Here is a 25,580-nt window from a genome sequence, read left to right on the forward strand (position 1 = left end):
ACCTCGTCGACACCATGTCCGCCGTCATGTCGACTGTCAGAGAGTACGCCGCTTACAACGATACGTCACTGACGCAGACAAAACCTCTACCTCGACCCATCGATCCGTGACTGGGTGCTTGTGCCCATCACCGCGATCATGGTGCTCGTCGGTATCCTGCGACACTACGTGACCGTGCTCATGACGGGATCGCCGCAGAAGCAGCCCAAGGTGGCGGTGCGCGAGCAGTGAGTGTTCTTGGGAAGAAAGGCGGGCCGTTATGAGATAAGATTCGCCCCCTTGGGTGACCTTCCTCTCGTGCTTGACCACTCTCAGACAGTCCTCCGAGCTACACTCGCCTGTCTCGATATGCCCACTCTTTGTTCGATCGCTTACGCCAGACGCGGACTCGGCCGAGCGCAGCTCCTTCGCCAGTCTGCCCCTCTTTCCCCCCTTCACCCCGAGCAGTACCACGCCCTCTCGAGCAGCACGGCGCAATCCCTGGCGGCGGGCGAGTACCTCAAGCCGGAGGTGGAGACGGACGGCCCCCAGAACCCATTCGACCCCGGAAACATGGACTCGATGATGGATGGCCTGAAGAAGCAGGCCGTTATGATGGTGCCCAACATGCTCATCATGCAATATATCAACGTCTTCTTCTCGGGGTACATCCTGAGTGCGTTCATCCCCAAACAGCGATGTGGGCGACATAATGCTCACTCCAGTCAAACTTCCCTTTCCCCTCACGCTCGGCTTCAAGAGCCTGTTTGCGCGTGACATTGCCATGCCTGACCTTGATGTGCGCTGGGTCTCCGCTCTCTCGTGGTACTTCCTTAACCTGTTTGGCCTGAACGGAGTGTTCAAGCTTATCCTCGGCCAAGAGAACTGTGAGTTTTTGCCCACACTGCAACGCTGACGGCAGCCGCGACTGACGCACGCGACAGCAACGCCATGGCAATGCTCAGCGGCGCCGGTGGGCCGCCCACTGTTGGCCCTGCTGCGCCAGATTTCAAGAAGCTGTACAAAGCGGAGGTTGAGAACCTCGCCATATCGGACGGGCTGTACACTTGGGTCGGGGACGGGGTCGAGGACCGCGTCCTGCGCCGCTGGGGCAAGCTCTAATGCATAGAATGACTATCAGATCTAACATCCGCCCGTGCAGTATCCCCCACCGCCTAGATTACACCCAAAGCAGCTGAGCGCTTTATACCCCCGGCTGGCGAGCGTGAGATTCAAGATGCTGAGCACACCCTCGCCCAGCACAAAGCCGCTGGCCACAACAATAGCGAAGAGTGGGGTCTCGCCAGTGCGCGTATTCCGCGCGGTGCGGTAGGCAATGTAGCCACCGATGAGGCGAGCGAGGGAGAAGCTTGGCGAGTTGAGGAAACCGATGGCGAAGGCGATACCTGATGGCAATGTACTAACGGCGGCAGCGATAGTAGGATTGGGTGAGCGCGCAAGCATGATCTTCGCGACAGCGATGAGGCTGAATGCTCCTCCAAACATGATCATGAACGGCACGACGTGGTCGGGCAGATGGCCGTTGTTGAGCAGACGTGCGAGGTTAAGCCAAACCCCGGCCGAGGGGACAGCGAACTCTGGTCCCGGGATAGTGTACACCGACGTGTAGAACTTGTAGCCAGCCGTGCTGACGAACACGGAGGCGAGAGAACCGATCATCTGTCCGTAAAACTGAGAGCGCGGAGACGCGCGCAGCAGGTGTCCAGTCTTGAGGTCCTGCATGAGGTCTCCCGCCTGCTGGGCACCAGCCTCGGCCACGCCGCCAGCGATCACATTTGCCACGACGTTGCCAGGCTGCAGCACCGCAAAGAGGAGCTGCGAGATCTTGCCGATGCCCGACACCTGGCGTCAGCTGACCGTATCATATCAGTACGCACAGGGTTGATGTCCGTCTCGCCGAGGGCTCGCACGCCAATCAGCGCGAGGACGGAAGCCAAAACCAGTCCCAGTGCCGTGGCCCACGGGTGGATCCCATCCGATCCAAAGACGTACCACACGCCCCAGACGCCGAGGACGCCGCTTCCCATAAGCCCGAAGCTGACCCAGCTGCCGGGCACGAGGCGCTCAGGAGGTTCGTTCTCGGGCTCATCATCCTCCGGCATGTCCATGTATCCGTCGCGCTCTGCAGCCTCATCAGGCGAGTCCGGAGTCGTGAACACGTGAGCGCGCGCCTCAGCCGCCTCTCGGCGTTCCCACAACCCGCGCGCGTACTGCACCGTAATGGGCGCGAGGGAGATGACGCTCTCGGCAATCATGATCGCGAGCGCGACCCAGAGGATCCAGCCGCGCGCGCCGTCCGTGCTGCTGCTCACGCGGCCGGGAGCCCAGCCACTCTTCTTGGCCAGTGGGGAGAGCACGGCCCACCCCACAAACATGCCCACGTTCATCGAAACCGTGACGGGGAAGCCCATGATGATGCCCTGGCCAATGTACGAGAGTGAGGGCGTGAACCACCACATCCAATTGGCCGCCAGACTGGTGCCAAACGGCAAGGACAGGATGTCAAAGATCGGCAGCGCGAAGGTCACAGGAAACATGAAGGATAGCACCTGGCGTTAGCGAAAACACGAAGCCGCAGCTCACGGTGATGGTGCCACTGGCGGCAAAGCTCCAGCCCAGTGCCCGCCAGCCTGCTCCCGAGATGGCATCACCGTCCTTGTCCGGCTCGTCATCGCCGTCCATGCTCGTTCGAATGCGCTCATACCGTCCACCAGCTGGCGTAGTCACGGCGGCCGCCGAGATGCCTTGGATTGGCGGGGCGCGATGGAGAAGGGCGATGAGCTGCGCGGTCGCGGTGCCCGATGGGAACACAAGCTTCTCCTTGATGATCACCTGGCGACGGAGGGGAACGGCGAGGAAGACGCCGAAGAATGCGACAGCGAGACACCAGATGACAAGGTGGACGTAGCTGAGGACGATGGGCTCGCGTCCGTCGATTTCCGGAGTCATCATACCTAGCGCAGGGATGATGCCCACCAGCCCAGCAGCGAGGGGCATGGTACCAGTGGCAACGGCGGTGGTCTGAAGCACGACGTTTTCCTGCGGTGTCAAGGGGCGGGATGCGGGGAAGAAGCGCGGGAGGACGGAGGGAAGCTTGAAGATCGCAAACCCCAGCAGCGCGGACTGCAGCGACATCATCGAGACCCAACCTGGAGTCAGCGGCGAGGTGCGTGAAACGCACCAGTCTGCAGGCCGAAGTAGATGTTTGTCATGCACAGCACCACGCCAACGCCCAGTCCGACTATGACGGCGCGCAGCGTAAAGTCACCCTCGAGGACGGGCAGCTCGTAGATGCTACCATCGTCACTCGGCGCGACATGGTAGTTGTAGTCGCCTGTGAAGGGGCGTGATCTGGGTAAGCTCTACACTGCAGCGATCTGATCTTACCTTGAGGGGTTCATCGTGCTTTCCTCGAAATCATGTGTTGAGTTGGAGTCACAAACGAGAGTGGGCCGAGTCACGCGAGTCAAGAAATGGGCTGGGCAGTAACCCCTACTCGAGGAGTGGAGAGTCGCCACACGGCAATCATCGGCATAGCAATGCCGACGTCATTATGACCGTATCCCGCCTATTCTAATCCCCGTTCCTAATCCCATGACTACTCCCGCTGTCAACCAGCTCCGTGACTGCCCTTTGTTTACATCCTCCGCATCAACATGGACGAGGACGACGAGCCAACCCACGGAGTGCCCGACCTTGCATCTGCCATTGCTCCGACCCGTCCAGAGCTTGGAAGGCTCGCGCAGTGGTCCGTCTCGAGCCACAAGTACGGCTTCGGCGTAGACAACCTGCGCGACGACAACGACGGGACGTTCTGGCAGTGAGTCCATCATGCACGCGCATTCTCAGCGGCTCGGTCCTCGAGAAGGCGAGGACTTCATGGCTGACGTCAGATCAGAAGGTCCTCAGCCACACACTATCGACCTCTCGTTCCCCAAGAGAGTCTTCATTTCTGTGCGTTCCCCCATCACCTCCTCTTCCTATCCCCCCGGGACTCGCCCGCTCACACCTAGTCCATCGCCCTCCTCACAAGTCATCGCAAAGACGACAGCTATACACCGTCACGCCTTTCTATTCGCGCGGGTACAGGTGTGCACGACCTCCAGGAGGTGCGGCACACTGAGTTTCACAAACCAGACGGGTGGATCGTCATTCCACTGCGGCCGATGGATGCGGATGGCACCATCGAAGGTCCGCCCATCCCTGCACAACATCTCCGCATTGTCATTGTCGCTAATCACATGAACGGCAAGGACACGCACGTGAGGGGTCTTAAAGTGTTTGGTCCGGCTGAGTGAGCATACTCATTGCGTGATAGGGCTAATTCCAGACCCGTCACCACGGGAACTGACGAACTTGGACTGCACGAAGGTCTCCCAGACGGCCCGGCGCTTGTCGAGCTCGGTCAGGACAGGTCGCGAGGGTTCAAGAGCTTGCGCTTCCGCATGTACGACGGCATACGTTAACTTTCATCACACTGTACAATCACCATGCACACATCGCCATGCTATGTATCATCATCAGAGTCGGAGATAAAATCAGCGAGACGCGCATAATTTACACGCGCTCGTAAAGGTACAGGTACGCGAGGGAGCGCATCTCCTCGCCACCGTGTGCTGCTGCGCGCGCAACCTTCTCGTCGTTGAAAAGCACCCATTCATCCCGCGGCTCCGAAGAGCCCGGAATGCCAGCCTGCGGCTGGCGGATCGTCGCAACGTAGTGTCCCGAGTGCACTGATGGCCCCTTGTGAGAAATGAAGGCTTTGAGACGGTAATTCGCGGGGAGATTAGTTGACCCGCCGACCTTGGGGGCTGAAGTAGCCCCAGCAGCCGGGATAGAGGGCGCGACTTCCTCACCCATATCATCGGGGTGGGAGAAGAGCCACTCCACAGCAGCGTCTGCGCTTCCGCCCTGGGCGCGTCAGCCACGGGCTTCTCGACGAACTCACAGTCTCGCGCAGAGCCTTGCGCGCCTGGGCAGGTGTAAACCCCATCTCCGAAAGCATGGAGATCTGCTCCGCGGAAGGCTCGGGACCACTGGCGGCAGTGCCGGCGGGCTTGATGGGCGTGTCGATGTCTGGGTCTTCCATGTGCTCGAAGAGCCAGTTCATGGCAACCTCGGCGCCTGAGTTACCTGTCGCGAGAAGTGCCTTCTGGCAGCGGATCGTGGGGAAGCCCATCCCTTCGAGCTGCGCCATGGCGGTGGCATCAAACTCGGGCTGGGCAGCAGCAGCCTCAACGTCCAACTCGGCTTCCCCCGGCTGGCGACCTTTTCCCTGATATTTGTCGAGGTTAAGCTCGTCGGGCACCTGTACGGGGATGTCTGCCGGTCAGCACATAGAGCAGACTCATGAACTGACCAAGTTTCGTGGGCATCCAGTTGACGAGTTGGAACTTCTTCATGTGGAAGACTAGGAAATCGGGATATGTCGAGAACTTGGTGGTCCTGGCTGTCAGCGAAGCCCGAGTCATATGAACCTACTTCTCCGCGCGAACCTTCTTGTTACAGCTGCTGCACGCATAATCGGTGAGCTCCTCAGGGGCACAAAACACGTCGATGCACGACTCGAGAGTCACTGGCTTGAACAGTTTCTTGCCGCTCTCGTCGACCCCCTGCTCGACCGCCTCCACAGGAAGAGAAGCAAGGTCAACAGCATCGACTTTGTACCCAACTTTGCGGCACTCGTCGCACTGGAGTCGCTGTTCCATCCCAAAGCGGAAGTTCTCAGTTGCCTCGAGCGCCGCATTTTGGCCCTGTCGCTGAGCCTCGGCGCGCAAGCGGTCGAGCAGGTGCTGCAAGAACTCCTCCGAGTCCTGCTGACGCATCGTCGAAAACTCCTCGTGACCCTTGCCAATAAGCGCTTTGAACTGCGCCGGGCGGATCCCTTCTTGGAACTTGGGCTGTTCAGGGAGCTCGAACTCGCTGTTGGCGACAGGAGGAGCGCGAGCTGGCACCGAGTAGCGCCCGGACAGAAGGCCATCGACAAGCTTGAGCATCTGGCACTCCAGACAGTCGGCGGGCAGTGGGTTTTCACATGTCTGGAGGTGGTGTTGCCCTTGTTCAGTGAAATAGCGTTCGCGGAAGGCGGGCAGGGAGAAGAGGACCTGCATGACGGACGCCATGTAACAGCTGTTACCTAGGTTCTTCAACCCAGTGAGAGCCTTGCCAAAGACAGGCTGAAGCTCGTTGCCGTCGTCACCCGTCATGGAGAAGTCAAACTTCAAATTATGCTCGAGTTGCTGATATTAGTTACGCTGCGTGTTCCCCAACTCACCAACTCAGTCATCGACTTCTCGGTTTTGGCTTGACTAAGCATGTTGACGCCGAAAGTTGAGAGATGGAGAGCGAGGTCGGGGTCGACCTTAGCGTCGTCGCACGAGTAGCAGTAAATATCACCACCGCCCTCGGGTGTGATGGTGCCGAGCTTGACGCCAAGGGCGTGTCCTGTGTCGTGGAAGTGCTGAAGCGCATGCCCATTGCCGCCGATGCCGCCGTACTGCTGACGACCGCAGTTGACAAAGCCGCAAGTCAGGCACAGCCAAAGGTTAGACGTGAGGTCGCACTCGGTGCACTGCTGCGAAACTGCGATGAGCTGAGGTGTTCCTACTTCCAACGAGCTCACCTTCACCGGGGACGATAAGTGGTTCCTGCTGAAAAGTGAGGGAGTGCTCGCAAGGTATAATCTCCTCCTCCCACGCCTTAACTTCACTCTGCTGCGCCGACGAAAGCGCTTTCATTATACCGTTGATCGTGGCGGTAACCTACGGTCAGCTGAACAAGACCTCGCCTCTATTCACATTTGGGTGGTCAGAGTGGACGGCCTCGCCGACAGGCGAGCACGCGAAGCAGCGCAGGCTCGTAGTGAAGTCGTAGAGCTCGTCGTCACTTGGCGCGGAGATCGCGAGCTTCTTGAGAGGAGGCTCGCTGTCCGGCTGGGGTCAGTCTTCCGGAGCTGTTGGCTGTGCTTACGCGTTGCTTCTGCTCCTTGCGAGTGCGCTTAATCACGACGCCGAGTGGGTGATCGCGCTTCTGCGAGTGAAGATACGCGTGCCGGCGCTCGCTGGAGCACCCCCCGTTAAAGCACTGTAGACAAACCAATACGCCAGCCGGGTCATCCTACGGTTAGTCGCGCCGAGCAAGGGCGTACCTGGCCGTCGAAGCAGAGCGTGCATTCCTCACTGGTGTCAGTTGTGCCAAGAAATCAGCTCACCGGTGGACCTGCTGTGAGGGGTTCGGAGGTCTGAGAGTATTGGCGAGCTGCTCAATGTGCCCGCAAACCATGTTGAGAGTGGCGAGACGACGGAGAGTGAGAGTGAGAGTGTCGTGAGAGTGTTGTTCGAGTTGCGCTCGCACCTTCCTCAGCTTGATCATCGGTTTCGCCCTTACCCCGCAATGTGACGTAGAGAGCCTTAACCATTCCCCCCAGATACTACTCCCGCTCGAAGTGGAGGTGGCCAGTCGACGAGTTGTTCCACCTGCCAACTAGCTGTTACATCTTCTTGATCTGCGCGTCCGAGGCACTCGACTGGGCGCCTTGGACCTTCACAGTGTCGCCCTACGAGCTCCAAGTTCTCAGCGCCCGCATGCCCATGACGCCCCACCGCCCCTTCCTGACAGAGGACGATGAGGTGGACGCATTCATCGACGGTGAGTAACCGCCGTCTACGCCAGTCATGACCGTAGCGAACGACCGGCCGGCGTCGGCGGGTACCCGCCGCCGTCTCTTCGCAGCGTTCATGACATTCGGGTTGCTGAACAATGGTAAGCGAGCTCAACGGGTAAAATCTGACGCAGTGCTATACGTGATCATCCTCAGCGCCGCGCTAGATCTCGTGCCGGCGACCACGCCCAAGGGCATTGTCGCATTCTTTAACATCTTCCCTGCCCTTATCGTGCGATGAGCCAGCTGAAAGAGCTGACAACAGGCCAAAGTGTGCTGGCCGCTCATCTCAACTGGCGAGATTCAGTACCGTCGTCGCGTCGGCTTCTGCACCGCAATTAGCTTCAGTGGCATCCTGATTGTGGCGCTCTCCCCGACGGTACACGGACGACTGTTTGGTATCGCACTGGCGTCATTCTCGAGTGGGCTGGGCGAGCTCACCTTCCTTCAGCTCACCACCACCTTGCCGACACGACAGGCTTCCAAGACCGCCGTCGGCGCCTGGTCGTCTGGGACCGGTTTCGCGGGCGTCGCGGGCGCCGCACTGTGGTGGCTCCTTCGCGGCCTCGGGGTCCGCAAGGGACTCGGCATATCCTCCGCGCTTCCCCTCTTCTTTCCGCTTACTTACAAGTTCGTGCTGCCTAGCTGGAGTGACCTGGCCACTACACCGGCGTACCAGCCCCTTGCCACCGGCGAAGATGAGGAGGAGATGCAGGGTGAAGCTCGACCTCCGCCCGACGCCTTCGGACGACACGCTCCGAAGGTGTATCTTTCGCCAGCCGATAAGTGGGAGCTCTTTAAGCCCCTCGTGCTCCGGTACATGGTCCCGCTCTGCTTTGTGTACATTGAGGAGTACGTCATCAACTCCGGCGTTGCGCCTACCCTCGTCTTTCCGCTGCCTATCCACGGCCCGTGGTCGCTTCTGTTCAAGAGTCCGCGCGATTATTATCCCTTCTGGAGCCTCACCTGTCAGTTCCCATTCTCCACCGAAGCTGACAACAGATCAGAGCTTCGTGTTCATCTCGCGCTCAAGCTTGTCTCTCGGCCTCCCGCCCATCCCGCGCGCGCTTCTCCCAGTCCCGACAGTCATTCAGTTCTTCGTTCTCGTCCTTCTCGCGCTCCAGTCTCGCTCCTTTATTTTCGCCACGCCGGAATACACGCCGCCTGCACCTGAGCCAGCGACAGGTGTCGACCGGTCTATCACGGCCATCTTCCTCCTCACCTGCCTAGAAGGGCTGTGTGGCGGCTCGGCTTACGTTAACACATTTTACCACGTCGGGCACGAAGGCGGTGACGATGAGGATGGCGATGGTTCATCGCCGGAGGAGGTGCGGCGGAAGATGGAGAAAGAGTTCCGCATTGGCGCGACCGGCGCCGCAGACTCAACAGGCATCCTCTTCGCGTCTCTCGTGTCCATGCCTCTCGAGATTGCGCTCTGCAATGCGCAGATCGCGCAGGGGCGCGACACGTGCCGCAAGCTATAGACTGTAGCATAGTAATCATATCATGGCATCTCTAGTACATTCCACTGCCAACAGCATCCTAGTTCTCGTAGATGGGCTTGGAGGCGAACATGTTCACCTTGGGCTCGACCTTGACGCCCTCCTTGCCGCTGCCGTCAGCTACTGCCAGTGGAGCAACGCACTAGATGCGCTCCGACTCGAACATGCTCGTCTTCACAGGGATCTCAAAGCCCGAGGTGGCCTCCGAGAGGTTGACCTTGGTGCCCTCGACGGCAGCAGGAGCAGTCTTCTTGGTGCCCGGCTTGCCCCACGAGCCCTTCGAGCCACCGGCAGCCTTGGGTGTCCCAGCAGCAGGTGCAGCCTTGAGAGTAATGGTGGCGAGACGGCCGCTGCATGTCAGCTCAGAAACCCCACAAAGGCTTACTCGGGGATGAAGCCGAACTCCATGCGGCCCTCGGCATCCTTGGTGCCCTGGCAGATGTAGAAGCCCTTGCGCTCGAACTGGATGATGTCCCACTTCTTGAGGTTGGCAACCTCGGCCGACGCGAGCGCGGGCGTGCGGTACTCTGTCTTGGGGTTGACAATGTTGGCGAGGTCGTCGTCCTCCTCCATCTTCTTCTTGGTGATGAGGTAGTCATACTCAATGAGGACGACGGGGACGAGGGGGTGAGCCTTGGTCGGCGCAGCAAGCCACGTGACTTTCTTGGACGTCTTCTTGAAGTCGCCCTCGAGATGAAGCTTGAGGGTGACGGCCTCGACATCGCCGGCGTCGTTGATCTTCTTCTCAGCAACGAAGGCATTTCCCCAGTCCATAGCCGTGATCTCCTCGTTGTCGCCGAACGATTTGGCGTCCTCCTGCTCCATGATCAGGTTAGAGGAGAACACGAGGTCCTTCTCGCCAACATCGGGGTTCTTCTTGTGCAGCGGCTTCTTCTCAACGGTCTCAGCGTCCGAGTCCCGTCCCTCGACCTTGACGGGGACCATCTTGTCCTCCGCTATGGCCCAGTAGCGGGGTGCGATGGGGTCGATGACACGCTTGTTGACGGTCCAGATACCGTCCCACTCAAGCAGGAGGAGCTGCTGCGACGCGCCCTGGCCAATAATGTACTCCTTGAGGCCCTTGACGGTCATGCCGCGCGAGCGAATGCCGCGGACGGTGGGGAAGCGCGGGTCAGCCCAGCCCGAGACGACGCCGCGCTCGACGAGGTACTTGAGCTTGCGCTTCGAGAGAACAGTGTAAACAAAGTCGATACGCGAGAAGTCAAAGATCTCAATGTGAGGGAAGCCCAGCTTCTTGATGAACCACTCGTACTGCTCGTGGCGCGCCGCGTACTCGTTGGCACGGAGGGCATGAGTCACACCGTCAATGTGGTCGATAACCGGGCACGCGAGGTCGTACATGGGGTACGCCTTGTACTTGGTACCAGTAATGTGGTGCGAACCCTCAACGGCGCGGTAGATGACCGGGTCGCGCATCACGCCGTTCTTGTGCGTGTAGTCGATCTTAGCGCGGAGCGACCATTCGGGCGCCTTGCCGTCGCACATGTCCTGGAAGAGCTTGAGGTTCTCCTCGATCGAAAGATCACGGTTTTTCGAGGCAATAACAGCCCGGCGCTGCTCCTTGACAGTCTCGGCATCGGTGTTGTCCATGAACGCGTCGCCCTGCTTGATGAGCTGGACAGTGTACTCGCGGATCTTGTCAAAGTGGTCCGAGGTGTGAACAACCTTGTCGAAGTCGACCTCGATCATGGCAAGGTCCTCCTTGATCGCGTCCTCGAACTCTCCCTCCTCCTTAGAAGGGTTCGTGTCGTCAAAACGAAGGATGTACTTGCCCTTGTACTTGTCGGCGAAGAAGCGGTTGAGGATTGCGGCCTTGAGGTGGCCGATGTGAAGGTACCCAGAGGGCTCCGGGGCGAAGCGGACAACGACCTTGCCCTCAACGGCGTTGGGAAGCTCAGCCTCGATGACCTCCTGGCGCTTGACCTTCTTGCCCTTGTCCATGTCGGAGCGGGCCTTGTTGAAGGACTCGGCGATGCCCTTGGGAAGTGCGGTAGTCTCATACTGCGTGTACCAGCGGGCAAGGTGGGGGCGTCCGGGGATCTTAACCGAGCCTGCTGCCGACTTGTTTGAGCGGATCAAGCCCCACAGCAGGGCATCGTTGTAGCCAACCTGCGCGCCACCAAAGTAGGTGCTGGGGTTAGCGTAAGACAGACAATCTCAACAAACCGGTAGGCGAGGAAGTCGTCGAGTGCATCAAGAATTTTCGCGACGTCGGGGAAAGGAGTGTCGCGGTGGAACTTGACGGGAAGCTCGGGCAGAGCAGGTCCATCGCGGGGCGAGTTGGCCTCGAGCTTGGCCGTGATAGTGTCAATGTCAGACGAGCCGTCGAACTTGGGCTGGGCAGTGGGGTCGAGGACCCACTCGACCTCGATGCCCTGGTAGGTGGCCGGGGCGGCGAGGTTGAAGAACGGAACGGGGGTGATGGGGATCGAGATGGACATGGTGTCAAGTGCTCTAGAGGGCTTTCCCAGAGCTTTTGTTGATGACAACGTCGCTGATGGCAACGTCGCCGAAGATCACCACGTTCCTCCACTTTCCACCAGTCCAACATTTTGCTTCCGTTCGCCCGTCTGGAGATGCCGAACATCCCAGTTGCACCATCATGACCCGGAGCGCAAGAGCCCAGGAGCCGTTGTACGAACACAAGATAGATGTACATGTACAATGCATGTGCGTGCTGGACTACCGAGCTCCAGACGTCCAATAATCCCCTGGTATACGACCCATATCATCCTCTTCCGATTCTGTGCGCCTTCCTTCGTCTCGAGAGCCGCCAGCTGCCGTTTCCAGTGGCGGCCTACCGCTGCCTCCCATGCCTGCGTTAGGCAGCTGGGACCCACCTTGGACTGAAGCCTGAGCCACAGCGGTAGTGAGCAGCGACATTTCATCTTGGGTGCCACGCGGCGATGCGGGAGGCGAGGCTAGAGGCGTCCCTCCGGAGGCGACCCTCATTGGTGATGGCCCTGGTAGCCGGACAATGAGGTTCAACATATGCCCCAGAGGGATACTGAACACCAGTGGGACTCCGGAGCGCCCGCGTCGAATCGGGGTCGATGCCCGCGATGGTGAGCGGGACGGCGACGCTGCGTTGTCAGTCCGGGACAGAGAGCGGGCGAACCCAAGGGAGGACGTACAGATTGCTGGCAGCTCTTCCTCTTCGCCTTCTGGCCATGACCCAGACTCGTCTGTCGCCAGGTTCTGGTAGCGTGGTCCTTTTCCGTGTCGGCGCTGGCGCAGCTGGCCCCCGCTTTCCACGTCGAGGTCCGCCTCGGTCCTGATCCCGGTGGACGCTTCTGGCGGCAGGAGGAGGTCATCAAATGGAAAGACATCTGACTTGGGCAGCGTCGGGGAGTAGTTGACGATGTAGCAGACGATGAGGGTTACGAGCTGCAGGAGGAAGATGACAAGGTCCAGTATAAGTACTCGGGTGAGGGAGCCGGGGTTGGCTGCTGTCAGATGAGGATGATGGAGCAATTCACCTTGTCCGACAAAGTCAAGCATGAGCCCTTTAGTGTCGTACCCTCCTTCCCCGTCTCCAATGACATGGAAGAAGACGGCAGCTAGGTTGGTGATCGTCACCATAAACCACAACGAGAATAGAGAGCGCGTAGGCTGAATAACCGGAGGAGCTCTAATGTCTGGAATGAGCTGGCCGGTTGACAGACACCCGCTCACGGATTAAGGAGAAGACGCGACACAAGAGTACGAGCATGTTGGGCGCATAGAAATGCTGCACCAACGCGAGCGCCTGTAATGTCGTTGACATCTGAACGTCAGCCATCGCAAGTTGCCTCACAGCTTGGCAGCTTGAAAGTTGGCTCACGGAAGCTACGGCATGGCGCCTTTGCGGAGCATAAACCATGTTATTAATTTTAGAGGTGTGATTAAGGCCTCAGGCGAGCGTTGGGTCGGTCAAAAGAGTCGCAGCTCGCTGGCGTCGAAGGGCGCCGGGGCTGGCTGTATGTGAATCTTAGGCCGTCGGCAGCGTGGCCCGCATGATCTTTGGCCAGCGTGGCAAGGTGTTGAACTGGGAAATCAATGCAAGGCGCACGAATGGGACTGTTGGCCTTAAAATGATTGACGGAGTCTTGAGAGGGTAAGAAGGTGGATGTCGACGACGACGAGGTGGTTGACTGACGTGCGCGAGCCAGATGGTGGTCGTGGATGAGCCAAGCCTGAATGGCATGAAATTGCTTCCGTTATTGTCGTCCGCCACCCAACTGATCTATAGGAACTTGCGGAATGAACTCGGATCCACTTGTTTATCGTCCTCCTTCTCGACTGCTCATCCCTCATCATCCTTTTCACTCTACATATCGTCCTCGCCCTCGTCATGTTAATACCCCAGACTTCATTCTAGCGTCCATTACCTTCATTTTGTCGTGCGCACCATGCATGGGCCAAGCGGGCGCGCTCAGTCATGGTCCGTCTTCGATCGCCGCCAGCCTACTCCAACCCCCATCGCTTCTTCCCCCGCTCCCTTCTCCTACCCGGTGGAAGGCCCCTCTCGCTCTTCTTCCGTTGCCTACTCCTCCCCACAGAGCGGCCCCCGTTTCAAGACCGTCATTCACCCCGAGCAATACGACGAACGAGAGCTGCGCCAAAAGCTACTGCAGTCGCGAGCCCGCCTCCAGACGTCATTTGACGCTATCGCCGAAAAGTATGGCTCGGTGCCGCCTGAGGAAGACGACGAAATCGATTTGTTCACGGGCAACGTTACCAAGAACCGTGGTCACCTTCTGGAACTCGAGCCACGACTCTTCGCCGAAGGTAGTGACTATCAGGACGAGGCCGTGGAGGACGACCAGGACGGCATCCGTCTGGACCAGCTTCGCCTGCACTCTGAGCCAGTCAGAGGCCCCGATCAGATTGAATTCCCTGAAGATGAGGATGAGCTCGGCGACTGGGGTGACAAGTCTGGTCTAGATGCGCAATTCCCAGCTACTGAGATTGAGCAGGAGTGGACTGCTGAAGACCTCGTTGACCTCGAAGAGTTCATGCGGGCTGAGGCATTGAGACGTGCGCGGTGTGGCGAGGAAGAGCTGGAATACGAACGCTTCCAAGGTGCCAGTAGCTCACCGCTGCGAAATCTCAGCCAGCTCGTGCTCGAGACATCACCGGAGGTGGAGGAGGTGGAGGTGATGGACGAGCCAGAACTGTATGAAAACAGTCGCGTCCACTCGCAACGGCGAGTGACGGTGAGTTGATTCTTGGACAGCACGCTGAACCATAAGTTCTCTCATCGACGTTCATCGACTCCACCGCACACTACACACCCTCGCGAGTCGGTATCATCTCCGCGAGGTCGATCTCATCCACATCGCCCCGAGTGCCGTACTCTTGAGCTCTCGCGCTCCGTGCCCAACCTTCGCGGCGCATACGCGGCTCCAGCCCATCGCCTTCCAAAGGAGGTATCGCGGTCAGTCAACGATTTGTCGCGCAGCGCGTCCGGGCACCTTGTTCATTACGAGGAAGTGACTACCCGCGTCGTCACCGTCCACGACCAGGCGCAGGTTCCGCGCTCCAGGAAAGGCAAGGATCGCACATTACCCCCCTTGCCTTCAAAGGAGCGGGACCGGCCATTAGCTGAGCTCTCACAGCGAACTCCCTCGCGGTCTTCATATAATGGCAGCGGGAGGCTGCCCTCGGCGCGAAGCATTCAGGAGGTCACCACTGTTCGACGCAGGCAGACCTGGGTGAGCCCTCCTTCATCTGGCCGAAAGGCCTCAGACAAAGGGCCATCACAGCGACAATCACGACCGCCATCACTTTGGCCATCGCCCTTCCCCAACCACCCGTCCTCTTCCTCTTCCTCAGCACCACCATCATCACCCCTCTTTCGCAAGCGCATCCATTCTCGAGAGTCACATCGTCCACATTCCCAACGCTCACAGAATCCTCACCCTGAAGCGGTCTCCGTCTCCCGATTCATCGCAGTCGATGAAGAAACAGGCGACCTCCCCTTTGTCAACACACTTGCAAAGACCCCTTCCCCACGGCGGCCTCGCCAGTCCTTAACAGAACGCTCTCGGGACCAGGCAGCGCTCCTGGCAGCTCTTCAACTACCAGTTGCTCCCCCAGAAGGCACACCAGGCTATTTCTCAAGCTTGAGCTTATTCCACGAAAAGCCCAGGGCTTGCAAGGCTTGCAAGAGCGCGTCCGGGGATCGAGCTCGCCTGGCCGTGTACTGTCGAGGTCGAGGACGGCCGCACTTGTGCGCTTACTACGAGGAAGAGTTCGACTTGTCTGCAGAATTGATTGCGGTGGCCGCCGAGGCATCTCCTGCCCCCATAATTGCCGCTCCCGTTCCACCAGAGGGCTGGCCCGGCTATACACGCACCCTTCGCGTAGAGAAAAACGCTGTCCGCTGCTGCCGGCCATGCAAAGACGCCGGTGGTGAGCGCGCCGCTCTGGCAGCTTATTGTTTAGGGCGGGGCCGGCGAAGTTTATGCGCCTACCACGCCGCCGACGGTGCCTCACAGTCTCCACGAGAGGTCAGCACGTCCGAGACACCCGTCCAGGCTGCAAAGACCGGAACTGGACTCGAGTCGACATTATCCTCCCACCCCCTGCCACCCAGAACCTCTGGCTACATGCAGAACTTGACGGAGATCAGGGGCGTCGTGCGATGCTGTCGCGCTTGCAAACAGGCGGGCGGTGAACGAGGTGCCCTCGCGGGCTACTGTCGGGGACGCACACGGCCGTGGCTGTGCGCGTATTACGGGTCCGTCGCGAATGTTGACACAGCCTCTGAGGCTTGCGTCTCAACGGACGCCGATCCAGAAGCCGACCTGGGCGCCGACGCTCACCCTTACTCCACTGCATCCATAGGCGAAGTTGCGACAGACGCCAACATGTTATGGCCACTTAGCAGCCACCCCAGTAATCAACCCGGCGTCGTCTCGATCAAGGGCAAAACCCCCCGCACATGCCGCGCGTGTAGAGGCGCTGGCGGAGCTCGAGCTTCCCTCGCGGCCCATTGCCGAGGCCGCATACGCCCGGCGATGTGTGCACATTACGGCCTCGAGACAGCATCCACCCTACCTGCGGCACATCTTTCACACGCGATCAGCCTACGGAAGGTGGAGGGGCCAGGCATGGAGGATGATCCTGGCTCTCAAAATTTGACTGTCAAGGGCGACGAGCGCGGCCCCGCGATCTTGCCGGCTACCACGCCAATGAATCATGAGCTCACCTCCGACTCCTCCGCCTCCGACGACGGCAGCTCGGCCAGTGATGTCTATAATGACGGCCGGTTCAGCACGTACGCGTCAAGTGCTACACCTGACGACACAGACGAGGACATGTACGACAACGAAAGTCTGGACGGTAATCCCAGCGACGAGGAAGCATCAGTTGCGCATTCCGAAAGCGATTCGGGCACCTCCGTGCTATCAACGGGGTTTGCCGACACCCAGATATTCGTTGACATCTCTCGCGGAGCCGCTGCAAACTACTCTCTTCCGCCAGCTGATGAACGGTACGCTTACCAACTCCTCTATGTGGATACAGACGGCGTTTACGACCTCGCCAGGTGTAGCCGCTGCCTTAGCGCCGGAGAGGAGCAGGGGCATCGCGCACTGTGGTGCCCGGGTCGGGAAACGGCTGGGACGTGCGTGTTGGCCGCAGAAGTGGCACCTCACATGAGTCCCATATCAGGCCCAAGTTCGCGAGCGCTGAACACGTTGTTCACCCCACCTCTTAGCGTCGAGCGAGTGCTGGACCCAGGTATGCAAGAGCCCCCAGACCCTGTCAATGAGCACAACAAGAAGAATGACAATCATGTCGACGTCACCCTACAGCAGTCTGGAGGACCACTTACCCGGAGCGATTCCTCAGCACCCTCAGATGGACGCTTTCCCACCCCGCCGTCATCGTCTTTGTCCGGCTCGCCAAAGTCTTCATCCACGTGCACGACTGACAAACGACGCGCGGCACCCACCAGTGGAGCTTCGTTGTCTGCGCGAAAATCGCAGCAGAGTCTCAACCACACTCTGCGCGGCGCTGGCGTAGATTATGGCCCCCCTCCAAAGGGGCTGTTAAGCCCTCGCAAGGTACACCGGGACAGCAGTGCAACGGTACCGACCCTCGCTTGGTCGGTCTCGCGTGCGAACTATATGTTGCAGGTCCCCGAGGGGAGTCGCTCATCTGTAGGCTTGATGGCCCCTCCGCCTGTTCCCCCTCCCCGGGAAGCAGTTGCCGCAACCACGCAAACATCAGCGTTGAAGGCTCCGCAAACGACGCCACGGTCCTCAAAATCTGTTTCCATCATCAGCCGCGCGCAAACCACGCCGCACAAGCGTATTCGCGATCCGGACTCGGACTCAGAGCCCGAAGTATTAGCCACGGCGCCACGTGAGCGCGCCCCCTCACCTTGGATCGTGTCCTCGTCTACACCGCGCAAGAAGACGCGTATGGAGCTGCGCGCCGAGCGCGAGGCAAGCTTGCTCGAGGACAACAGTCACGAGTGGGGCCTTGATCTTGAGGTGGGCGTTGAAATTGCACGTCAGTTCCGCGAGGGCAGCATCACATTGCCAGTGAGCGAACATCGAAGCTTACCGAGCGGGTCGAGTGGTCGAGCAATCTTATAAACTGCTCTCGCAGCTTGTTGGCATGTATTTGCATCATGGAGCCGCATGACAGCGGGGCTGTACATCTCCCGAGACTGTAGTTCGGCACGAGTTAGATAGCACGGCTTACTCGGCAGCGGACTTGATGATCCTCCCCTCCATCTATGCCCGACGCCGAACTTTCGTCCCCGTTGCGACACCACGCTGCTCTCCATGGCTGTTGACCCCCAGGTAGTTCAGAATGTCCGGCTCTCTGTTCATGCTGTTCACCGTCCTCAATTCCGAGCGCCTGGTCTCGAGTGGCCCGCGCTTGGGCGGGGAATCGATAAGGGAAATGACCTCAATCGCCTCCAGTGAGCGCTTGGGCGCGCGGACCGGGCTGGAACTGTCAACGAGCACCCGCGAACTGGAACTGGATTTGTGGCTGAGTGGGAGCGGTTCTCTAAGCGCCGCCATCTGCTCTTGGTGGGCCATGTCGCCTCGGCCGCTCCTGGCATCCGCTGGTGGATGACGTGGGCGCTCCGCCCTCGGCGGGCCATCCCTCGATCCAGCCAGCCGCTCCCGGGAGCTGGCTACTGTCTCCACCTTGTCACGCGCGCTGCCACTCGCCACGGGTTCGGGGTAGCGCTCAAAGTATTTGCTGCGATTGATATTGGAAGACGCGCCCGAGCGAGCTTTGCTACCAGAGAGGCCGCGCTCAGCGCCTCCAAATCGGGGCTTGGCTGTCCTTGTGTCGGAAGTCGACGTACGGGTGCGGGAAAGCGCTGAGCGCGGCGGTGACAAGGAGTCCAGATTGAATGTGCGTAGAGTCGTGGAGCGATTCTTTGGTGGCGATGGGCTGTCGAAGACCATGACGCGCTCGGTGGCTGAGCGCTTCCTCCCATCGTGGCCCATGCCTTCGAGGAAACTCTCGATCGTCGGCTCCTCGACTTCGAGCTCGAGAGTCTCTTCAGGCTCTCCAGCCTCGTAACAGTCGACTCGGAGATTGTCATCGCTCGTGCGCATCGTTTTCTGTGGACTGGAACGCGCGGCAGCCCGCAGTGCCTCGTTTTGCACGCGCAGTGCCTCGTACTTGCTCTTCAGTTGTCCCCGCTTCTCCGCCTTGGCTTGCCAAAATTTCAGCGTCTTTGTGCGATCCACAAGATCCTTCTGCAGGATCTGTCGCTCCTCTGTCTCTCGCGCGGCGATTCTGCTGTCAGCAGTCTACGAATTGCACATTCACCTCTGCGCTTCGACAAGTTTAGCTTGAAGGTCGTCTTCGCGCTCGCTCGCAGTCGATCGGGCGCGTGCGAGCGCAGTTCGCGTCTTTTCGACCTCGCGCTGCATCGCGTCCCGCTCATTAGCCGCGCGGGAGATCTCCTTCTCTGCCCTCGTCCGCTCCTGCACCATCATGCGGTCCAGCTCCATTTGCATCCGGCGCTCCAGGTCGGCGGTCGCGCGCTTGTGGTTGCGCTGCGCCTCGGCCAGCTGGGTTTCCAGGAGGGCAACACGCCCCTCCAGCGTGCCAATGAGGGGGTGTTCTTCAAGGCGAGTCTGAAGTCTGTGGAGCGCGACATTGAGTCTACCAACGTATGTCTGGCGTCAGATGTGGGCCAAGGCGCATGCTTACCTTGAAACCCTCAGCAGCCTTTGAGGACACGGCGTCCGCTCGAAGAGCCTCAGCTCGCTTCAGCGTCCCCCGCAAGTCATCTTCATGGCTCTCTGCGCCTGCCGCATCCACTTCAGCCGTGAGGCCGCGCGCACGCCGGGCCATGCCCATAATGTCCTTGTCCGCACTTTTCCACCGTGCGCTTGGACTGGACGGAACATGCTGGGACGACGGCGCCTGATTTAAGGTCTTGCCCTCCGAGTTGAAGTTAATGAACAGGCGGTGGATTGCTGGGTCGCCCGTATCGGGGTCGGCGTAACATTCTGAGCGGCACTCGGGGCACTCGGCGGGCGCGTCGGCCTGCGTCAGGGTGACGCCCTGGTCTCCCAGTTGCGTAACATACGCGTCGGCTTGGAACTTGAACCACTGCAGCAGGCATTTCTCGTGGAAGACGTGGCCTGGTGTCAGTTGACAATTGGGGATGGGAGGGCATACCGCAGTCAGGCGTCGCGATGGGCAGTACTTCGTCGAGGTCGTCGCGCAGGTCGAAGAGGTTGTCCATGCACACTGCGCAATGCGCATCTTCTAGTTTGAGAGGCATGGCAAGGTGGATGTCGCGAACTCGCGACGGAACGGAGAAGGATGGTGAGACGCACAGTTCCCATCTTGCTTGTCACCAACATCAGGCGCGTGGTGGTTAGGGAGTTAGGCACGTCACGTGATGATCCTAATCCGCATCCGTAGTTCTCAACGACATGATAGCCGCCTCCGTCGCCCATCACTTTCTCATGTTGGAGCTGAGAGTAGTGGGCGACAAGCACGCAACCGAGAATACAGTATAGTCATTGCTGGTAATCAGACGTGCGTTAGAATGGCGAACAGTCCATGCACACTCATGTGCGGTGATGCACGCGGCGCCCCACGTTCGCTCGTCATTCCGTCAACCGATGCACTCATCTCCGCAATCTCTTCTCTTCCCACTCACTTACAAGCGACACGCAACGAGGATGCCGCGCTACCACGTCCTCGTGAACCCCGTCTCTGGCGCAGGAGAAGCGCCCGACTGTGAGCATCTCATCCCCGATGATGCTGACAGCAGTCGTGGAACACCGTGTGCTTCCTCTCCTTAACTCCCTCCGCATCGACTACGATGTACATGTCACAAAATGCATGAACGACGCCGGCCGTATTGGCCGCGAGCTACTCTTTGAGCGCGAGCAGCGCGTCAAGGAAGGCAAGGTGGCTAGAGACGAGGTGACGACGGTCGTGGTCGGCGGCGGCGACGGAACGGCGCACGAGTTCATGGAAGGCGTGCTGGAGGGTGTGCGTGGCGGAGCGCCGCTGGGGCGCTGGGAGCTCGTCACCCTGCCGCTGGGTACGGTAAGTGGCTCCTGTTTTCTTTCGCCATTGTCAGCTGCAGAAGCGACGAAGCAAGGGCGAGCTGACCCCAGGCCAACGCCCTCCACTCGACACTCTTTCCGCCTGACTCTGTCCCCGTCCCGCTCACAGAACGCCTCGAGCCCCTCATCGCTCCGGGGAACATGCACGCGCTCGCGTCCCTTATCCGCGCGCTCGAGGGCGGCGCGCCGCGTTCCCTCCCCGTCACCCAAACCACGCTCTTCACCTCATCTGGCACACCTTCTTCCGACCCCATCCCCAGCCACATCGTGCTGAGCACGGCGCTGCACGCCAACATCCTTGCAGACTCGGAGGCGTTCCGCGCCGAGATGCCGGGCATCGAGCGTTTCAAGCGCGCGGCCGCGGACAACATCACCGTCTTCTTCCCCGCCAAGGCCCGCCTGCTCCCCTCCGCGGCGGGTGTGCGCGTGTACGACCCGCGAACAAGAGACTGGAAAGAGGGGCCGGAGGAGCTCGAGGGCCCCTTCGCCTACTTCCTTTCTGTGACGACGACGCCGCGCCTCGAGCCCACGTTCGTTGTCGCGCCCACGCTTGCCCGCCTCCCGCCTGCCCCGCACGAGGGGACTATGGATATCGTAGTGCTGCGTCCCATGCGCGATCCACATGTCGCAGCCGCCGGAGATCAGGGAGTCGCGTGGGCGCCCCGCGCGAAAGAGGTCTTGGGTGCCGCGTATGACGACGGGCGGCACATCGCGCTCTTGTATGGCGCAGAGGGAACGGTGGACATCAGCGCGCGACAGCCGCAGAAAGATCCAGGGGGCGAGCCAGTCGTCGAGGTGTTCCGGTGTGCGGGTTTCGAGTGGACTCCCACCGAAGAGGGGCACGCGAAGAGCCATATTGTTTGCGCGGACGGCAGCCTGTACACGGTTCCGCCTGGGGGCATGGCGCGCGCCAAGGTCATGGAGAGCCATGCGGGCGAGGGATTCTGGGTTTGGGGATAGGCAAGAAGCCAAAGCTGTGGCACATAGATCCCATGAATATAAGATGAGTGAGCGTAGCTTGGATTGTGAAGAAACCAAAAGAGCAACATGGCACAAGAACACCTTAACTCTGGAATCCAAGTCTCTCCTAACCGGCCGCCACATTCGCGGGATTCATTTGGCGTGGTCTAGTTCATGCATTGGGGCATACGAGACAGTGGACCTACGACGTTGGTTTTGGCACATGCCACCAAATGGGACTGTATACAAGCGAGGGGGACCGGATGGAATAACAGGATGCAATTAACACGGCGGACGGCAGCGGGCAAGCCTCGCTGCGCGCCATGCCCAGGAGATACTGAGAATGTACCACGGATGCAGTGCAGGCAGACACGGAAGGGTTGGTGATAACGTTTTGGTATTCTGGCGGATAATAGACCAACCAGCGGCACGGTACGCTCACTCAACCTCACGATTGATTGCCCTTGCGCGCGCTCTTGATCATAGGCGCCAGACTGATGAGCTTGGCAGAATACTTGAAAAACTCGTTCTGCAAAAGCTGCTCAGCATTCGGGCGCTGGTCCGAGTCGACGGTAAGACACGCCTTGAGGTAGTCGCGGAATACGCTCGATAGCTTGTCCCAGTCCTTGATCTTGGGAGTGCCATTCGTGGCAATAAGGTACAGAGCGCGCAGAGGGTTCTCGTTCAGGTAGGGCGGCTCACCCTCGAGCATCTCGATGGCCATGATACCAAGCGACCAGATGTCGACCTTGGGACCGTACTCCTTACGCATGACCACCTCCGGGGCCATCCAGTACGGGGTTCCGACCATTGTTGTGCGCTTCGTGTGGAGAGGATCGGCGATACGAGCGCAGAACCCAAAGTCGGCTGGGCGTTAGCTAACTGCTTGTGGTGGTCATATAATGACCGCTAGAAATGACTCACTGAGCTTGACATCTCCGTTGAGCGAGAGGAGAATGTTGTCACTCTTAATGTCGCGATGAATGACACCCTTCGAGTGCAGATGGCGAAGCCCTTCGCATGTCTCGCGGCTGACCGCGGCAATCTGCGCCTCGCTCATGCAGTGGGCGGTAACGACGTCGGTCAAACTGCCACCCTCCATGTACTCCATCACAACCCAGAGGTCACCCTTCCAAAGGTAAGAGTCCTTGAAATTGACAATGTTGGGGTGTGATGACTCGCGCATGACGAGAATCTCGTTGATGATGAGGTCCTGCTTGGGCTGCTTCTCGAGGTTCATCTGCTTGATGGCCACGGGTGTCCCAGAGCGATCGTAGGCAGTGTAAACGCCACCTGACGCACCCTGACCGATCTTGTTGAGCTGGCGGTATATGGAGTTGGGGTCGCCTGGCGAGCAGATCTGCTGCAACTGACGGATAACCTCCTCATTCTCCTTTGCCTTATCCCTGCGACGCGGCGCGCCAGCCTGGTCGCGGCCCTTCGTGGTCGTGCGCGCAACACCCTGGGACGGAGCCTGGGGCACAGGGGGAGCATTGTGAGGCTGCTCCGGGCGCCTCGACCTTCCCGACTGCGAGTGGGACTTGTGCAATGGCGGAGATGCCTTGTTGCTGCTGGTGGGAGTGCGAGAAGAGACAGAACGGTCAAGTGTCCTCTTGGGCGTCTGGCTCGAGGTTGATGATGGCAGCCGCTGTGAATGCGAACGGTCAAGCTGAGACGACGGGGGGATTGCAGGTGAAGATGACTGGGAAGAAGGCATGCGCTGAAGCTGTTTGGGAGGGGCAACAGGCGCGGTACGTTCAGCCTGCATCCCAGGATGAATCTTGGCCGCGGTTGCCGGCGGTGGAGGAGCTGCGCGAGGAGCATTGAACTGATAATTATTGTTGTTACTTCCATCATTGCTGTTCTCGCGTGACATGGCCGCAGATGGAGGCTGGGGCGACTCAGCGGGAGACAGCTGGTGGCTCGGCGCAACGTTGCGCATCTTGTTCCACACGTCATCGTCTGTCGTCTCGGGGATATCACGGTCTTGGAAGAATTGAACGACGGCGAGAACCTTGTCGGGATTCTCTTCCTGCTCGGCACGGGTGATACCGTTCTCGTCCAAAATCTTCTGCCACTCCGAGGGCATGCCAGTGTCTATGTTGTCAGTCCCCATGTCATACACTAACCAAACGTACATTGCCCAGTGTTGTAGTCATAGCCGACATGGGTGAGGTGAATGGGGTCGTACGGAGTTGAAATGACCAGATTCTTTTGATTAGTGTTGAGGAAGTCTGGGGTGGAATTAGCAAGACGTCTTTACGAATCTGCAAAGGTGCAAGGAGTGTATGTGTGGGTGTGTGGGTGTATGTGTGTGTGTGTGTGTGTGTATACACATGTACACATGCGCGCGCCACTCACCGTTGAGCAAGCCAAGGACACTCTTCTTATCCTTGGTACTCTTGCCTGTCCCACTACGGGCACGCATGGTCGGGGGAGGGGCGGTGTCCTTCTCGGGCTGGACAGGGATGACGGGCCCGATGTTGATCTTCTGGTCAAAGTTGGCCTCGAACGCGGCCGAGTTGCTTTGGAAGTGGTCGGGCTGCTGGTGCTGCGGAGTGAGACCAAGTCCGCCAATGGTGGGTGCGTGACTGCCGCCGAGGCCGTTGCTGTATGGAGTGGAGGAACCGTTAGATGAACCACGAGCATCGCGATAGTGGTTGCCATTCATCAGACTAGGGTGCTCGCTTGTAGGAAGCGTGCCAGAGCGCACCGGCCTCTGTGGCTGCGAGTTGGAGGCCGTGTATGCAGACCCCTGGCCGTAAGAATGCCTGTTCATGTTGGGTGAGCTAGTGGACGAGTACCCGTGGGCTGTCGGAGCTCGAGACGAGGTGGGGGGCCCAGCCGCCAGGGAAGGAGACATGAGACCGTTGCTGCTCGAGTCGCCTCTCGAAGAGGAGGAAGCCATCGCGTGGGAGGGGGGCGCGCCATAGTGGGGGTTCATCATGTCCTGCCGGTATGCAGACGGCGGGCCAGCCAGGGCAGCGGTAGGCGCAGGGCCATAGCCTCCCGAGTTGCGGGAGTAGGCCTGGCTAATGGGCAGCTCGGACGAGGTCATGGGAGTGGCACCAGTGTCTGGACAAGTGTCAGTGCGAGAGTCCTTTCGGAACGATGCGAGGAGGTGATGGTTGGAATTTGGGGTGGGTGTGTCGGGCGGGGGGGGGGGGGGAAGGAAGGTGGGGAGATGTAGGGCCTGAGTCACACACACGTACACTCGGACTGAGGATGGCGGATGGCGCCTATGCGCTTCGGGCTCGTGGCTGGGTTTCCAGACATTGCGACTGGATTGAGGGCTTGCTGAGGCTAAAGCAAGGGCGAGTGGTGGCGAGATCGAGAGCGAGAGCGAGAGCGAGAGAGAGAGAGCGAGATGAAAGAGAGATTTGTTGAGGAAGCGAACGCGCAAGTGATCACGCGTGTCGTGGCGGGGTAGATCAAGGCGGGCGGAGGGAAAAGGAAGGGAGTGGGTGCGAGCGTTGGAAAGAGCTCGAGAGAGAGAGAGAGACGGGGGTGGATGGATGATGACGCGCTGTGCGCGCAAGAGATTGGATTGCCAGAAGGAATTGAGACCGTGTCGCGTTGCGTTAGGACCGTCGCTGCCAGCAGAGGTGGTCGGGGAGGACACAAGCGCGGGCGCTTTGATGGTGAAGGTGGGAGAGGGGGTGGATGTGGTAGGTGGATGGGTGGATGGATGGATGGATGGCTTGGCTATCGTCGGTCCCTTGTAGGATCGAGGAGGCAAGGGAGATAGTGGGAGGAGGGCCGGGAGGATGATCCGTGCTCGGCACGGTGATGAGGATGAGGATGAAGAGAAGGAGTGAGGAGTGATGGATCGATGGATCGATGGATCGATGGAACAATGGGCAGAGCAGAGGAAGAGGG

The 25,580-nt window shown here is 59.5% G+C and overlaps 11 protein-coding genes across 11 annotated transcripts; 5 read left to right on the forward strand and 6 right to left on the reverse strand.

The window, feature by feature from the left end:
• Positions 1-14: 14 nt before the first annotated feature.
• On the forward strand, positions 15-1,101 carry COLE_01356 (uncharacterized protein; the record flags this gene model as incomplete). Its single annotated transcript, XM_018421662.2, has 5 exons — positions 15-43; positions 78-227; positions 381-655; positions 705-866; positions 902-1,101. The coding sequence occupies 5 exons, from the start codon at positions 15-17 to the stop codon at positions 1,099-1,101; spliced, it is 816 nt and encodes a 271-aa protein (XP_018282960.1).
• A 21-nt stretch (positions 1,102-1,122) lies between these two features.
• On the reverse strand, positions 1,123-3,138 carry COLE_01357 (uncharacterized protein; the record flags this gene model as incomplete). The annotated part of the gene is made up of 3 exons (XM_018427096.2): positions 1,123-1,842; positions 1,878-2,549; positions 2,584-3,138. The coding sequence occupies 3 exons, from the start codon at positions 3,136-3,138 to the stop codon at positions 1,123-1,125; spliced, it is 1,947 nt and encodes a 648-aa protein (XP_018282959.1).
• Positions 3,139-3,656: 518 nt separating this feature from the next.
• COLE_01358 (uncharacterized protein) lies at positions 3,657-4,298 on the forward strand (the record flags this gene model as incomplete). The annotated part of the gene is made up of 3 exons (XM_018420113.1): positions 3,657-3,820; positions 3,894-3,954; positions 4,014-4,298. 3 exons carry the CDS (start codon positions 3,657-3,659, stop codon positions 4,296-4,298), a joined length of 510 nt encoding a protein of 169 aa, XP_018282958.1.
• Positions 4,299-4,557: 259 nt separating this feature from the next.
• Positions 4,558-7,281, reverse strand: COLE_01359 (uncharacterized protein; the record flags this gene model as incomplete). Its single annotated transcript, XM_018421661.2, has 10 exons — positions 4,558-4,911; positions 4,949-5,322; positions 5,360-5,445; positions 5,482-6,239; positions 6,275-6,582; positions 6,623-6,761; positions 6,798-6,932; positions 6,970-7,116; positions 7,148-7,178; positions 7,211-7,281. The coding sequence occupies 10 exons, from the start codon at positions 7,279-7,281 to the stop codon at positions 4,558-4,560; spliced, it is 2,403 nt and encodes an 800-aa protein (XP_018282957.1).
• Positions 7,282-7,583: 302 nt separating this feature from the next.
• COLE_01360 (uncharacterized protein) lies at positions 7,584-9,144 on the forward strand (the record flags this gene model as incomplete). The annotated part of the gene is made up of 5 exons (XM_018421660.2): positions 7,584-7,647; positions 7,684-7,761; positions 7,795-7,892; positions 7,926-8,628; positions 8,663-9,144. 5 exons carry the CDS (start codon positions 7,584-7,586, stop codon positions 9,142-9,144), a joined length of 1,425 nt encoding a protein of 474 aa, XP_018282956.1.
• A 58-nt stretch (positions 9,145-9,202) lies between these two features.
• Positions 9,203-11,624, reverse strand: COLE_01361 (uncharacterized protein; the record flags this gene model as incomplete). The annotated part of the gene is made up of 4 exons (XM_018421659.2): positions 9,203-9,272; positions 9,306-9,512; positions 9,548-11,314; positions 11,350-11,624. 4 exons carry the CDS (start codon positions 11,622-11,624, stop codon positions 9,203-9,205), a joined length of 2,319 nt encoding a protein of 772 aa, XP_018282955.1.
• Positions 11,625-11,865: 241 nt separating this feature from the next.
• On the reverse strand, positions 11,866-12,949 carry COLE_01362 (uncharacterized protein; the record flags this gene model as incomplete). The annotated part of the gene is made up of 4 exons (XM_018421658.2): positions 11,866-12,266; positions 12,318-12,629; positions 12,663-12,821; positions 12,859-12,949. The coding sequence occupies 4 exons, from the start codon at positions 12,947-12,949 to the stop codon at positions 11,866-11,868; spliced, it is 963 nt and encodes a 320-aa protein (XP_018282954.1).
• Positions 12,950-13,574: 625 nt separating this feature from the next.
• COLE_01363 (uncharacterized protein) lies at positions 13,575-14,390 on the forward strand (the record flags this gene model as incomplete). Its single annotated transcript, XM_018425054.2, has 1 exon — positions 13,575-14,390. The coding sequence occupies one exon, from the start codon at positions 13,575-13,577 to the stop codon at positions 14,388-14,390; it is 816 nt and encodes a 271-aa protein (XP_018282953.2).
• Positions 14,391-17,915: 3,525 nt separating this feature from the next.
• On the reverse strand, positions 17,916-19,942 carry COLE_01364 (uncharacterized protein; the record flags this gene model as incomplete). The annotated part of the gene is made up of 4 exons (XM_018424723.1): positions 17,916-18,942; positions 18,976-19,328; positions 19,363-19,799; positions 19,837-19,942. 4 exons carry the CDS (start codon positions 19,940-19,942, stop codon positions 17,916-17,918), a joined length of 1,923 nt encoding a protein of 640 aa, XP_018282952.1.
• A 406-nt stretch (positions 19,943-20,348) lies between these two features.
• COLE_01365 (uncharacterized protein) lies at positions 20,349-21,701 on the forward strand (the record flags this gene model as incomplete). Its single annotated transcript, XM_018421657.2, has 3 exons — positions 20,349-20,406; positions 20,441-20,721; positions 20,793-21,701. The coding sequence occupies 3 exons, from the start codon at positions 20,349-20,351 to the stop codon at positions 21,699-21,701; spliced, it is 1,248 nt and encodes a 415-aa protein (XP_018282951.1).
• A 448-nt stretch (positions 21,702-22,149) lies between these two features.
• COLE_01366 (uncharacterized protein) lies at positions 22,150-24,977 on the reverse strand (the record flags this gene model as incomplete). The annotated part of the gene is made up of 5 exons (XM_018425912.2): positions 22,150-22,568; positions 22,626-23,798; positions 23,840-23,935; positions 24,063-24,776; positions 24,914-24,977. The coding sequence occupies 5 exons, from the start codon at positions 24,975-24,977 to the stop codon at positions 22,150-22,152; spliced, it is 2,466 nt and encodes an 821-aa protein (XP_018282950.1).
• Between the last annotated feature and the right edge of the window lie 603 nt (positions 24,978-25,580).

Source organism: Cutaneotrichosporon oleaginosum (genome assembly GCF_008065305.1).
Source record: "Cutaneotrichosporon oleaginosum strain ATCC 20508 chromosome Unknown ATCC20508_contig01, whole genome shotgun sequence".
Classification (NCBI taxonomy): Eukaryota; Fungi; Basidiomycota; class Tremellomycetes; order Trichosporonales; family Trichosporonaceae; genus Cutaneotrichosporon; species Cutaneotrichosporon oleaginosum.